General features: G+C 41.6%; 1 protein-coding gene across 8 annotated transcripts in view; it reads left to right on the forward strand.

The window, feature by feature from the left end:
• Window positions 1-15093, forward strand: part of LOC148316031 (casein kinase II subunit alpha-like) — a 66396-nt gene that overhangs the window by 39819 nt on the left and 11484 nt on the right. For all 8 annotated transcript variants that reach the window (XR_015840416.1, XM_088287094.1, XM_088287091.1 and 5 more), the window contains 2 exons: window positions 12782-12883; window positions 14433-14533. Coding sequence is in view for 7 of the 8 variants with exons in the window: in XM_088287094.1 (XP_088143220.1) it covers window positions 12782-12883; window positions 14433-14533 (203 nt within the window). In the remaining variant the exon portion in view is untranslated. The remainder of the gene's footprint in view (window positions 1-12781; window positions 12884-14432; window positions 14534-15093) is intronic.

The following is a 15093-nucleotide window of genomic DNA, read 5'->3' on the forward strand; positions in this document are numbered from 1 at the left end:
GCACGGACTGACTAATACCAGTGATGTCATGAGGAATCCCAGCGTCACTGAGAAGCCTCCGAAGAGCCAGAAACCACTCAAAGAGGAAAGGCAGTGGAAACGTCCACACTGTAAAATCTGACAAACGTTCTAGGTGACGACCAGGAGACAGCAGCATGTCCTCCGCGGGCACTTCTTTCAGAGCAGCCTGGAGCAACACCTTTTGTAGAATGACAGCGCACCCCCCGATGGCAAGGGACGACTTGACGCTTAAAAAGACTGATGAACGGTAGTCACGATCCAGCGATACCAGTGTTGTTTGCAGTGGGGAGGGAGAGGGAGAGAGAGAGAGTGGGAGAGGGAGAGGCAGAGAGAGAGAGAGAGAGAAGGAGAGAGCGAGAGCGTGAGAGTGAGAGAGAGAGGGCGCGAGCGCCTGCTGGTCCATGACGCCCGGCCGATACACGGCCCTTTGACTTGCCAGGGCAGCCCTTCTGAAAAGTGCCTCAACAACCATGCAGGCCTCATTCTGCCCAGGTGGTTTATGCAGAAAGAGTTGTTGTCCGGCCGTTACCACAGTCACGTAAGAAAGTGGATGAGAGCCAGATGTATTGCACACAGTTCCAGTACATTGATGCCCCGCAACCTCTGAGCCAATCAGTGCTGCCAGACTGTCCAACACCCTTGTGAGGTATACATTTGTGGTGGCAGCTCTTGGTGGTCTGGCACCACATTCAGCGGGATGTCCGTCAACAGAAACAACCGGCAACCCCACGAAAGCAGAGCAAAGAACCATCAACGGGACACCCGGAGTCTCCACTGACGGTACAACATTGCGCCCAAGTGCAAAGACAGTCACGGGACCAAACAGGACAACAGCAGTTACGTACTTCCGTTTGCCCAAACGTAGCAAAAATGCAACGAGTGGCAGAAGCCTGTTGTGGTTTTTGAAGACACCCCAGTATGTCATGTCATGTCATTATCCACACCGCTTATCCTGTACAGGGTCGCGGGAGGGTGCTGGAGCCTATCCCAGCTGACTACGGGCAAAAGGTGCACTACACCCTAAACTGGTCACCAGCCAGTCACAGGGCAGAGACACCACAGTATATGTCGTCTTTCGAGAGGGAACTGGGGTTGACTTTTCAGAGTTGACATTGAAACCCAAATGGGCCGCATGACAAAACAGGAACCAGGTTTCCTGGATCATCTGAGCATGAGACGGTGCACAGATCAGCCAGGCGTCCGTAACATGTCGGCCATAAGTTAGTGTCAGGTTTAAATGCCCTGACGCCTTTGGGAGAGCTTAATTTGCTGCTTACTGAAATTAAAAAGGTGGTTGATTGCCAGGGAAAGCAGGCATGGTTGTTCATTTTTACCGGCCGACCGGGAGAGAGGCAGATAGAGCAGACAGGCGTCTTGCTCCCTTCAGCTCCGCGCACTCAGTCTCTCTGAGCCCCTCTCCCTGAAGCCTCTGCTTTTATTAGAGCTTGACTCAAACTTAACTGACAATGGGGGTCTGTCTCCAAAAAACAGGAACCCATAACTAACAACTAATCACCAGGAGACAGGAGATTAGCTGACAATGAAGGTCTGTTTTAGACTGAACAAATCTCCAGGAAACAGACCTTAAACTCACAATGAGAGCAAGGAAATAGAAACTAAAGCAAAAATGTAAGTGTGTCTGTGCGTGTGCTAAAGCAAAATGTAAGTGTGAGTGTGTATAATGATTAATGATACAAGAAATGTATAAAAACATGATTTGAAATACACAAACTGATTACATAAAGTTACTTAAGGTTAATGTGATCTTCAGCCCATCTTACATTTCCCCCCTGTTGTGGATTTCTAAACTTCAAATAAATCATACAACAGTGTGATCATCAGTGGCGGGGCGAAAACCCTCATTAGGGAAAAATTCCCCTCCTCCCTTCCACGTGGAACGAGAACCTCATGGTCTGATGACCACTTGGGAATAAAACATATAAATAAACATTTCAATACACCTAGTGAAAAATAACAAAACTGTCTCCACGCAGAGCTTGTCTCTGGAGAGGCTTGGCGGAGGCCCCTTGCCTCGTTGTCGGAGGGGACAGCCGTCCTTGCCTCCCGGATCTTCATGTGTGGTTGTGTATGTGCACGTGTAGGGGCAGGGGCAAAAAGGTCCATGTGTTTTTAGGTTTCAGTGTCCAGTTTGTCATTCTCAACGTCAATCAGGTTGTAATTGTACATTTGGGCAACAAACATACGATTAACCATCGTCTTTGTCATAAAAATAATGCAACATGAAGAGACTACACATAACAAAATGAAAACCATAATTATCCCGATAAATTGTGTCTTTCAAATTCTTCATAGTGGCCATAACATCAATAATTGTCTCATTTTCGTTAAAAGTGTAAGTACAGTAATGTTCTCCAATCAGGGCTGAAATTTCTTTATGTACGTCATTAATTTCCCAAAAATATATATAATCTTTTTGTTCTGTGGCTTCAAACATTCGTATCTGTGGCTGGTTGTGTGGTTCTAATGTACGTGTGGTCTGAGACTGTGACTCTGGAGGGACTTCCGTTGCTAGGCCTTTCAGCAGGAAACCGAAGAAGCTTGCACTGCGACTGGTGGATCCAGCCGCCACGCCCCGCGACCTTTGCTGCCGTCGGGGTCACTGCCATCACCTGGCGAGGGCCATCTCAGCATTCACTTTCCCAACAAGGTCGTTTCAACACCTTGAAGAAGAGTTGGTCTCCCGCACGGACGTGATTTCTCTGTGGATCGGAGCATACTGGCCAGTAATTGTGTCTTTGCATCTTTTCGGTCAAACGTTTTTCATGTGGACTGGGACCGATGTGCCAGTCGCTGGTGGTTCTTATGAATCTGGGAGTTGATAGGGGATCGTGTCCTTCCTTCGGCTGGCACTATCCTCATTGCTGTGATTGAAACACAGTCGGGCCATTGTCTTTTTGTTTCACTCATTGTCTTAATAAGTCTGGCCTTAACGGTTCCGTTAGTGCGTACCACAAGTCCTGCAGACTGTATGCACAATGACGCTTTAGTCAATTTGCAGCAACTGTCCCACTTGTTACATCATTCACAAAAGGCATCATTTTCACTTTAAATCACTCTTGAAATTCCAAATGTTGGGATAATTCGATTACACAATACTTTTACAACTGTTTTAGCATCAGCATATGTTGTTGGAAACAACTTAACCCATTTTGAAAACATATTAATTACAACCAAGCAATATTGCATCGCTAACGAAAAACATATTGTCTACAAAAAAAAAATCCGTTAAAAAGTCTGTTTGTGGGAATAATTTCATATCCTACTTCCCCCTCTTGACACATGACTACGCTCATGTGTCACTCTTGTTACTCTTTCAACCAATGAATTAGGCAGCCAGGATTTGCCATCTGCCAATTTGATGATCCTGTCCTCAGCAATGTTTGTATCTTTGTTATCCCAATGTGTGCGTTGAATTAGTGGTGCATTTTTCCTGGCGTGAGATCAAATTGTCAAGTTGACCTGCTGTGTGTGTTCATTTTCCCTTAAAGTAATGCCGTGTCGACCTTGAGGTCATGCTAGGGCTGGGCGATAAACCGTAAATTTACCGTTACCAAAATTTATTACAATGACCGAAATCATTTTGCCCATGTCGGTAAATTCGGTGTTTAAAAAAAAAAGAAAAGCCTTTTCTGTCTGCGGCAATGTTCATGTCCCTTTAAGACTGCTAGAGCGCCTCTAGTCACGTGACTCCACCCGTCTGATCGAGACGTTGCTGTCGTAGCTGGCGATTCAAATCCAGAAGCTTTTTCACCACCCACAACACAAGTTCAAAGTGAGAAGCAAGGTTCGACAAGTGACAACAGCCCATTAACGGAGGCGAGACCATACGAGAGAACGTCTCAGAGGTGGACGCGATAGCCTGGCACATAGCTAAAGATAAAGCTCCTCTAGTTACAGTGGCACGCACAGGATTTAAACGCTTCATGAAAGCCGTATTTCCCAATATGGACTACATCGGCTTAGACATGTCAAGCATTTTGCATCTACATCCGACTTGTGGTCGGGTCGCAACATGGATCCCTGATTGAGCCTGACTGTGCATTACATAGATGACAAGTGGCGACTGCGCACCAGAGTACTCGAGACGGCACATTTTCCCTGATGATGCACACTTATTTGGCTCCCATTGACATTTTCTTTCATTTTATTTAGCATTCAAATAAAATATTTGCCATTATTTACATCATGAGAGCATTTTGGCGCAATCTATTTGCAGAAAAAGATTTTGCAAGAGGTACCCTTTTTCTTTTTGACATTGTTCAAGTCATATTTGAAATGTTTATACAAATGATTTTTGTACTTTTATTTTTCATTGAATGTAATGTGTACCAGTTGGTCAATAAAAAAAACTGTCAGTATGCATTTCCTGCATTTATTTTGATTTTAGTCCATGGGGGGGAATTTATCATGCATTTATCGTCATCGAGGTAAAATTGTTCAATTTCTCGCCATATTGATTTGAGTCCATATCGCCCAGCCCTAGGTCATGCCTTGGGCTGCAGCCTTCGCTGCATTGTTAGCGAGGCAGTTTCCAATTGTAATTGCGTCATTTTCTGTTAAGTGAATTTTGCATTTACAAATAACTATTTAGACATGCTTTATGCACAACTTTTCTTTTCCTGTTGTGGTTTTAAAGCCCCTGTTTGCCCAATGTCGACAGAACACATGAACATTTATCTTGACTGTCAGTCCACATTGTAACCCTACAGCTTATACAGGATGGGAAACCCCAAACTTTGACTATCTCACACCCGCCTACGCTCTTACTGATTATTCTAAGAATTTCTCTCTTACAAATTATCTGTTGGTATCACACTGCTAATACTCCCATCGCATAAAAGTCAGTGTGATTTCAGCCTGTGACCTTGGTTCTCAAACACTTTCACTTCTTATTAGTCTGGAATGTGCACCTCATTTCTAATTCTTATCAGTCTGGAATGTGCACCTGGTTTGTGTCTTACAAGCCTGAATCTCTCTAGTCGGGAGAAAAGTGTCCATGTCTCTCCAGTCGGGAGAAAAGTGTCCATAAGGTCAGGTCGCGGTCTGGTGGCAATCTGGACGCGGCTTCCACAGTCGTGTGGCGTGTGACAATTAGGTCGCCGTGCAATGTGAATGTGGTGGGAAAAAAAATGTCATTTTTTGATTCCTTAAAGCAGCGGTAAGGACTGCTTGATCACACTCTGATGTGGCTCTCGCCACGGGATCCAATTGTTGTGACTAATATGCAAATGGTTTCACTTTGCCCTGGTTCCTGCAATAACCCAGGCTAATCAAGTCATTTTTTGCAGTCACTGTTTGCTCAAATGGCTCATAATAATTTGGTAGTGCGTTAAGATGCTTTGTCGGTACAATCTCCCTTTGGTCTTGTAGTGTATCTTCACAAGGTCTAACATACACAACTTATTTTATGGCCATGATGATATTGTTGCTTTTAGGAATACCAAGTCTTGTGTTGGACCTCCCTAATACATAAGTCACAGTCTTGAGAGGCATCGGGCCTCAACATTATTTACGAAGGGTCAAGGATTTAACTGGGGTCACCGACGTCCCAAGGAAGGTGTTTACAGAAAAGGGGTTTGGCGCAGAGGAGTCGCACCTTTTGTTTGCCCTCCCCACAGGAAGGGAAGGCTCGAGAGGGAGAGACCCTCCCCTCCCCCTTCTCCTTGGGGAGACTTCCCCCGACATCGGCACGTGATGAGAACAAAATCCCTTTCCAACCAAAATGGCTGTGTCAGAGAAGTCCCATGACTCAATTTAGCAATCAAATATCAAGTTGGATGTGCCAATATCGTAATCAATTAGTTCATGCTTGACAAGTTCAAAAGCTTTGTCAGCCTAAGTGTTCAAACAATTTTTCTCTTCCGCAAATGTCATTGGTTTGTCATAAATGATGTCCAGCAATGGTCGTGTGATTTCTGAGTAATTTGCAATTCATGCCCGACAATAATTCCACACTTCTATACAAACATCATTTACTTCTCTGTTATTGGTTTTAAGGCTCTGGCAATGTTTTTTCTTTTTGCTTATCACTGACAATGCACCCTTTTTGAGTCTTGACGTTTGTTTGAATTCGCCCTTGCTTATTTATTCTGATATTAAGGTCCAATTGTGTCAGTGCATCACGGCCTAATAAGTAAAACGCACGTTGATGTAGAACTGCTTCTACACTTACTTTTTATGTTTGTTTTTTACGTCACGTGATCCTCCTTTGCTATCACGACTCGTCCTGAAAAATTAATGTTTATAACAAGACTTTCTGCTTCCTCTTTTTTTTTTTTCCTGCTCAACACGTTCATACTTTTGTGCATAGGATTTTCTCCTCCATTTGACAAGTCGGCCAATTTAAATTATGTTGTTTTATTTGAAAAGCCTGTAATTTTCTTTTTCTTTTTCACCTAATCACAAATTTCTTATCATAAAAGTGAACATGTTAATTCTATTTTATTTCCTATTTTTCTAATTTTGTGACTCATTTCACTTCAACCAGTTCTACCTCAAAGTGAACAAGTACTCATCAATGTTATTTGTAGTCTCTAACTTCTTCTCTGCTTTAATAAAAATGTTAGCCCTTCTAGCCAAATTTTTCCTGTGTCATTTCTATCGCTGCATTTCATTCCATTTCTGGTCTACCTTAATACAAACATCATCAACTGAAATATGAAATATAAAATATTTATTTCTTCAATTCACCCTTAAAGCAGAATCTAGTTCTTATCCTCATTCATTTGTTCAAATGACACCTTCTTCAATCACTAAACTCTCTCTCTGACTTCCTCCCCCTACTTGGGACCTCTTCACAGAGCTGTTAACTCTTTGTTGCAGCGCACTCATGATTTACGATTACACCTCCCCTTTGCCTTCTGTCAAACTTTCCTCTGACTTTTTTTTTTCTCCTGTTTCTTTGTCTTTCCTTATCTTCACTTATCTGTCTAAATCAGCCTAGGCGTCTGGGTTCAATCTTTTCAGAAAACGCACATCACATTTCTTTGAGCCTATCCCGTCGTAAAAGTTATTTTATTTTATTTTCAGATTGGAATAAATGTATTTCCTCAAATCTTCCCCTTTTATTGATTTCTTTTGTAAATTTTGGAATTATTTTCCTCAATAGGATCTCATCACTCATAAGTAGCCTTTCGTTGGTTACTAATCATTGATTCCATTTTATCTCTACTTCATCAATCCTTTTAGCACAATTCCAACCACTTTTATCACTCTTCCTGACATTTAGACACACAGACAGACACACAAACGTATACACGGGCCCACAAAACGACACGCACAGTTCTAAACACTGAACAGCTACAAACAATAAGAACATGTTAGTAATAACACAGTCTATATTTATCTTTGGCCAATAATAAATCATTCAATTCAACTAATATCTCTCCTAAATTTATATATGCACAGCCCTGTAGGGCCAGTGCACCCTCTGCCACAAGTGCAATGCAACGCACCAATGTGTCTGTGTTTGAGATTTCTCTTATCTTTTTAGAATTTTTCTTTGTCTTATCTATGAATATTAATTCTGGCGATACTGTATAGTACGTTTGTGAGTTTTTAACTAACCTCAGAATTTACATTAAATTTATTTAATTTTCCATTTAATCCAAATCTTTATTTTATTTTATTAAGATCCTGTTTTTTTTCCACATGCGTCCAATCCTTACACTGCAGCATATTTCTGGGTTTTATTTTACTACCTAAAATCTCCGTTTTAAAAAATTTGGTCCAGTTTGTCAACACCTGGGGTGTTCTAAAAACTGGTTTCTTATTAGTAGGACAGCAACTCAAATTTCCTGTTGTGGTAATTCTCACTTCAACCTTTTCAGGTGGAGAATTCATGCCTCTGCATCCACACCAGTCTGCTGTTTATAACCCTACTGTATTACATGGGATAAAATACCAAATGGTATTTGTAATCCCCAATCACACCATTAACTCATTTTGCATACGGTTTTCGCAAACATTCACACACAAAATGTACATTGCACGTCCACTGATGTTGTGTTTTTCCTTTCTTATCTTTAGCTTCCTTTTTTCTGCCATTTCTCTCCTCACTGCTTCAAAACCTGATTCTTCAGGCGTGGCTTAAAGTCTTATTTCTTCACCCACTTCTCCAGAAATTGGCAGCAATCCGGGTCATACCCGTTCATAAACTTCACGTCTGGGTTTGCTTTCAACTCTTTGGCCACGTTTCGACCCATTTTCCGCTGTTGTCTAAAGTCCGTTATTTTTACTCACACACCCACAATCTTCCACACTCACACTCAACCACCAACCTTTTCCTTTTTTTCTTTTTCTCTCTCTCTCTCACTCAGCTGCGCAGCGTGCCATTCACACACACAGATCACTTCTCAGTCAAACGAGCAGTTTGTTTACCAAAGAAATTCAAATAAAAAGAATAAAAAACACCAAAAATAATGCCCTATTATTTTATTATTCCCTAAATTTAATTTGAAATTGTTAGTAGACTTCCTCAGAAACCCTGTTTCTCTTCTCTAGGCTGCCGACCAACCGAGAAGTCTCACTTCTCCATTGTCGACACGAGGAACTATTAATTTGTTCACAGTGATATCCGCTTGAGAAACCCGGTTTCTTGAGAGACCCTGTCTCTAAACGAGTTATGGCCGAATTCGCTACCGATTCTATTTATATAACTCCTTGGACTAGCACGTTCCAGTCTATTTAACCGTACTGGCAAACGGTGGGGACCGGCCCGGCGCGCGCGTCTCACTCCATAACTGTCACTTCCCTTCCAATTGTTTTAACATTTTAAAATTTTAAAATGGTGGTACGAAATAATTTGAAACACAATACCTGGTTTCCACTGGATCAGCCTGGTGTGATAGGGAACCGTCACTGGGCGGCCGGCCGAAGCAGGAGTTCAGAGACCCGCTTCCTCAATGGGGAAGCGCTGACGTCAGATTCGGTGGCGTCCAAATGTCCCGCGACGAGCGTCTGTCCGGATGTGGCTCCCGGGTTTCGGCACCAAATAAATGGCAGGTTTAAATGCCCTGACGCCTTTGGGAGAGCTTAATTTTCTGCTTACTGAAATTAAAAAGGTGGTTGATCGCCAGGGAAAGCAGGCATGGTTGTTCATTTTTACCGGCCGACCGGGAGAGAGGCAGATAGATTAGACAGGCGTCTTGCTCCCTTCAGCTCCGCTCACCCACTCTCTCTGTGCCCCCCTCCCTGCAGCCTCTGCTTTTATTAGAGCTTGACTCAAACTTAACTGACAATGGGGGTCTGTCTCCAAAAAACAGGAACCCATAACTAACAACTAATCACCAGGAGACAGGAGATTAGCTGACAATGAAGGTCTGTTTTAGACTGAACAAATCTCCAGAAAACAGACCTTAAACTCACAATGAGAGCAAGGAAATAGAAACTAAAGCAAAAATGTAAGTGTGTGTGTGCGTGTGCTAAAGCAAAAATGTGTGTGTGCGTGTGCAAACATTAATGATACAAGTAGTGTATAAAAACATGATTAGAAATACACAAACTGATTACATAAAGCTACTTGAGATTAATGTGATCCTCAGCCTATCTTACAGTTAGCATGTGAAAAGGCAACACCTTCAGATAATAATAGAGTCCCCTCATTTCCAGGATTGGTTGGTAGCCAAGGAGGGATCCACCGCACACGGTGAAAAGGTGAGCTCATTTATAGACAATACAGTATATTTCCCTACAGTAGCCTGATGAAGCCATATAGGGTGAAACACTTTGCATGCTGTATAAATTAGCTCACCTATGAACTGTGGCAGTGGATCCCTCTGTATTTCAGGACTCTCCTCTTCCTGACACCACCAGCACTAATTGAGGCTCTCTGAGGATCTCTGTGCTGTGTGATGCAATCTCTCTTAAACAAAACAGATAGCGAAATCCTGAGGGCAGAAGGTGATGATGCCACTCGCGTGGCGGATGCCAAGGGAAGAGCTAAGATCCCACGTGAGATGCTGTAATGCTGCAAGCAGGAAAGAGGATGTACTCGCTGTTGTCACCAGCCAAAGCATACGACAAACAACAAGGCAACCCTGCTGGCGAAAAGCAGCGGCAGAAGTGCCAACAAAAAGAGACCCAGCTACACCACACAATGCCTTAAGGTAATAGAGGGCCTGAAAAACAACCATTATGACAAACTGCTGGCGAAACATGGCAGTGGTAGTCATTACGATACATTATGGTAACCCACTGGTGAAAAACGACAGCTATGACATAACGTCACACTCGACAAAGTTGGGAAAGGGCGCGAGGTCGTCACAAGCAAATGTGTACAGCCAAACACAAAGCATCTTTGCAAACAACAAAAGTGAGATGAGTCAACGAAATTACCATCTACTTAAACTCACTGCGACACCTCGACGAACACAAACAAACCAGTCACAGCCACAGGAGCCTGTAAAGTAAATCTGCTGCTCCGACCTACGCGGTCACAAGGCTCCCAGCGATGAAAAACAGCCAAAGCGAACGGACAACTTTGATCCGCAGGTAAAAGCAGAACCTTGTGTCATGCAAGCCAAGGAGCGAGAAGGTTTTGAGAGACTGTTGTCCGTTTGCCACGGGCTTTTTTACATTTACATTTACCCTGGGTCACCTGGTGGTCACGAATGAAGTTTGTTGGTATGCATTCTTTATCTGCGCGTGCTTCAAGCACTGCCCCTGGTGGTCTGGAGGTATATCATAGAATTAAATTTTTAAATAGTGAGTTTATTTATTAAGGAAAATTTACTATTCAAAGCTACCTATTTGTGTGTGGAAAAAAAACGTCAAATCATGAATTATCTTTGGCCTATCACATTTTGTTTTACCTCCAGACTTGTTCTATCAAAAGACAATTAAAAATTGGGACGTAAGAATTTGAGAAGAGGGCAAAAGTTTTCTCTTGGCACTGTAGGTATTTTTTTTTCATTGATATGGGAACAGTAAAAAAAATACTTGTGTGCAATTAAACCTTTAAGTTAATTGTGCGTGAAATGTCTTAGCTGTCGATTTTTATTTGTGCCAAAGTAACTACAGTACAACCCATTATGTGTAAAATGACATTTTTTATACAATACAATACAACTTTATTTGTATAACGCATTTCACAATGATGTCTCAATGTTTTACTCAAACTGGTTATGTTTTTTATGTTATACTCTTTAAGTGTTTTGTTACACCTGCAGCTATTGTGAAATGTGCTATACAAATAAAGTTGTATAGTGTTGTATAAATGCATGTAGTGTACTTTAGGGCTGGCACAAACGATTATTTTGCTAGTCGACTCATCACCAAGAGTAGTCACGATTGGTCGACTATTCGGACCATAGGTAAATTGCGACATATTGCACCGTTGTCATTGTACAGTGTGCAACGAGTGGAGAGTGGAGTGAGTGTTGCTCTTGTTTGATGTCAACTACCGGCATACAAAAACTGTTTTGGTTATTAATAAACTTGAGTTCATTAACTCGTATCTCAGTAATCCATCAATAGTCTATGCTACAATATGTTAGTGTACCACAGCGGTGCTCACACTTTTTCAGCATGCGAGCTACTTATGACATGACCAAGGCAAAATGATCTACCTACTATAAAAATGCAAATTTATTTATATATATCGTTGATCGAGAGAGAGAGAGAGAGGGGATTTTTTGTGCAATGTATGTAGATGTAGCCAATCTCGGTGGCGGCTTTCGCTTTTAAAGGAAGTTGTCTAAAAAATGACTGCTGTCCTGACAACTGGCTTTTTAATTCCTTCACCTTTCTCTTCCTCAGCTCGCTTTTCGGCCGAAAGTCGGTATCATATTTTCCATGAACAGTCCGAAAATCCCGCTCCACATTTCCCTTCTTTGGTATTGCGATAGTAGACTGGCAGATGAGGCAAACACACTTTGAAAATGTCATCGTGAAAAACAACTCCTCCTCCCATTCCGTAACAAAGTGATACGTTTTTGTCTTCTTCTTTGTCCAGCACCCCCACTCATGTTTATACCCCCCCCCGAGTTCAAGAGAATAAAACGAGGGCTTAAAATTGGAGGTAACCAACTTGCTAGCTTGTTAGTTGTGCTGCACTTAGCACCGTTGTTTGCGCATGCGTGGTGACCTATGTGTCTCAAAAAAAAATCAGGTGTTATCTGACTGGGTGCCCTGTATCAATCACATGACGGATAATGATAGGCTGACGTCTATTTTTTGATGTCATGCGATCTACCCATACTCCCTTTGCAGACAACTGGTCGATCGCGATCGACGTAATGAGCACCCCTGGTGTGCCACAACAGGGCATTGTGTTACAACAAACACACGGCTGTCCCGATGTCAGAAATAAAATCGGGCATAGTACTCAGCGTGCTTCCTTTTTAGGTGCCTGTTTATAACCGCCGTGCTGCCATAAAGGGGAGGGTTTGCTTTGTGTTAGGTATTTTTGATGAAATGCGGCCAAATTTATGAACTTTGTTGCAAACACAGGTTAGCCAGAACACATTGTTACCCACAATTCTTCTGTTTACATCACAGATACCCCGGATTAGCACGACTGCCTATGACAAGGTATACAGATTGCGGGAAAAGCACGAGACAAGACAGTTTGATAAGAAAAACGGAGCGCCAAATAAATAAATATTTAAATAAACGACTTGTCAACTATAATATTAAATCGATGTCGGCGTGACTAATTGACTAATCTTGGCAGCCCTAAGTATATTATTCAAATATTCCATGTGGAGCTACAGCAGGATTGTCTTTTTTTGTGCTTCAGATGTATGACTATAGTCTGGACATGTGGAGCTTGGGGTGTATGTTGGCAAGCATGATCTTCAGGAAAGAGCCTTTCTTCCATGGCCATGACAACTATGACCAGGTAATCAGTTTCAAGAGTGAGCTCAAAGCTTTGCTTGAAGGTTCCATTCTCAGATTCATTTCATACTTCTCTCGCACCATCAATTTCCAGGGATTTGTGGATTTCAAACAGATTTTAGTGGTACTGGTTTAAATATACAATAGGATTTTGTGGACTCATAATAAAATGTTCGAGTTTCTATAACCCAATGATTTTTTTCTTTTTATTTATTAAACACAGCCGGTGAATCTATGACTACACAGATCTGACCAACCTGATTAGATCGGCTGATATTTTGCATTATTTACTTTATTTCGCTGGTCGATCTATGACGTCATTGATTGTCTCCACATACACATTTATCTGTGGCAGGTCATCACAAATGAATTTTGGCCACTATTAAAAGATTTTAGAGCAACCTTTCAATAAGTAACTGTTGTAATAACTTTCATTGCTGCACAGAAAGTCACTTTGCTGCTTGTGTGGCTTTTGCATGTCTTGTCTATATCTTTGCTGCTGTAACACTTCAAATTTCCCCATTGTGGGACTAATAAAGGACATCTTTATCTTTATCTTTTAATCAATACCAGTACTTATTTCCATTATGTGGTACCATACTGCAAATATATTACCTCAAATAACTGAAATATCAACCCTATCAATGTTTATCAGCTCAAACAATATCGATCCTCCTCGCTACTCCAGCAAGCATAATAGCCGTCCGTCTCTCACTTTCACCCCACACTCGGTGCTCCTTTTGTTGTATTAGTGTGTGTTTTGGCATGGAAACTGCACTCTACGTTAGGCAAAGCCTACATATCATCATCAAGGTCTCAGTTTTGGATTACCCTGGGGGTCGCAAACCGACCGCGAGAACTTTCCTTTCTCGGAGCATTGCAAAGATTGCTAAATATTCTCAAAAATGCTCGAGTAAATAGTAAACAGTGCACCGGTTTGCTAAAAATGTTACAACCTGCCAAGGAACTACAGATAGAAACAAGCCAACTGCTATAATCTGACAGATTTACATGTAAATATTCATTCATATACACAGTCTCTTTTTACATGAAATACATATTTTTCTATATTGTACAGTAAATGAGCAAGTTATTTAAACTGACATATTGCTCCAGCTTGTCCGTGATCAGTTACGATTTTTTTAATACCCGCTGATCGTTGATCACTGATTGGCCTCATATATTCTGATTGTGTAAAGCCTAGTGCATATCAATAAATTTGAATAGCTAGTGAAAGTTGAGTCATTTCTGTCGAACAATTAAAAATGTGAAACTTCTATATAGGTTCATTAAGAAAGGTAAAAGGGCCAATTCCTCCGTCAAAAACCATGGCTATCAAGTACCAATGTACGTATGCAAATAATGTAATAGTAATCCCACATTTTTTGTAGCAGCCAGTTCCGAATGTGTTTGGTTACATTAACAGTGCCTCACTTGGCTACCTGAGCACATGTCCTCTGAATCTTATTTGACTAATGAGAGTTCCTTTTTATGTTTTGTTGCTGGTTTTATCTGCCACATACTATCTGACAGGCATGTTTGTTTTCCTTTAGCTGGTGAGAATAGCCAAGGTTTTGGGAACAGAAGATCTATATTACTACATTGACAAATACAACATTGAGCTCGAACCTCGCTTCAACGATATACTTGGAAGGTAAAGGAGCTACTCAGGTCTCTACTTATGTCTCACATCTGTTACTTTCAGTTTGAAAAAGGGAATAAATGGGTTTACAGGGGAAGTAAAGTCAATATCTTTCTTTACATAATATTCTATTCTGCCCCACTCGTGCAAACATGGTATTCTGATTAGTGTTGTGTTTATTGAGTTGAGCAGCAGATATATATAGATATATATAGATATATTTCTATATATAGATATATGTGTGTGGGGGGGGGAGTGGGGTTGGCGGTGTGTGTGTGTGCATATATGTGTGTATATGTGTTAGTCCATTTTGCCACTTGCTGTCAACTGAAAATGACATCAAAGTTGCTCAGGACTGAGTGATGACCAATTACGGCTCACCAGTTATCTGAGTTTGCCCATGTGATGTTCGCAAGCTAAGCTATGATTGGTTGTTACCTGAGTCCTGAGCAATAGTGATATAATTTTCAGTCGATAGCAAGTGGCAAAATGGCTGCCCCATGAGATGGATAAAAATGGTTGGATTTTGTTGCTAAATTCATATTCATTCCACAAACGCACTATTAATCAGA

The sequence above is a fragment of the Idiotropiscis lumnitzeri genome, unplaced genomic scaffold, assembly GCF_059441095.1.
Source record: "Idiotropiscis lumnitzeri isolate Australia: NSW breed Sydney's pygmy pipehorse unplaced genomic scaffold, RoL_Ilum_1.0 HiC_scaffold_24, whole genome shotgun sequence".
Taxonomy (NCBI): domain Eukaryota; kingdom Metazoa; phylum Chordata; class Actinopteri; order Syngnathiformes; family Syngnathidae; genus Idiotropiscis; species Idiotropiscis lumnitzeri.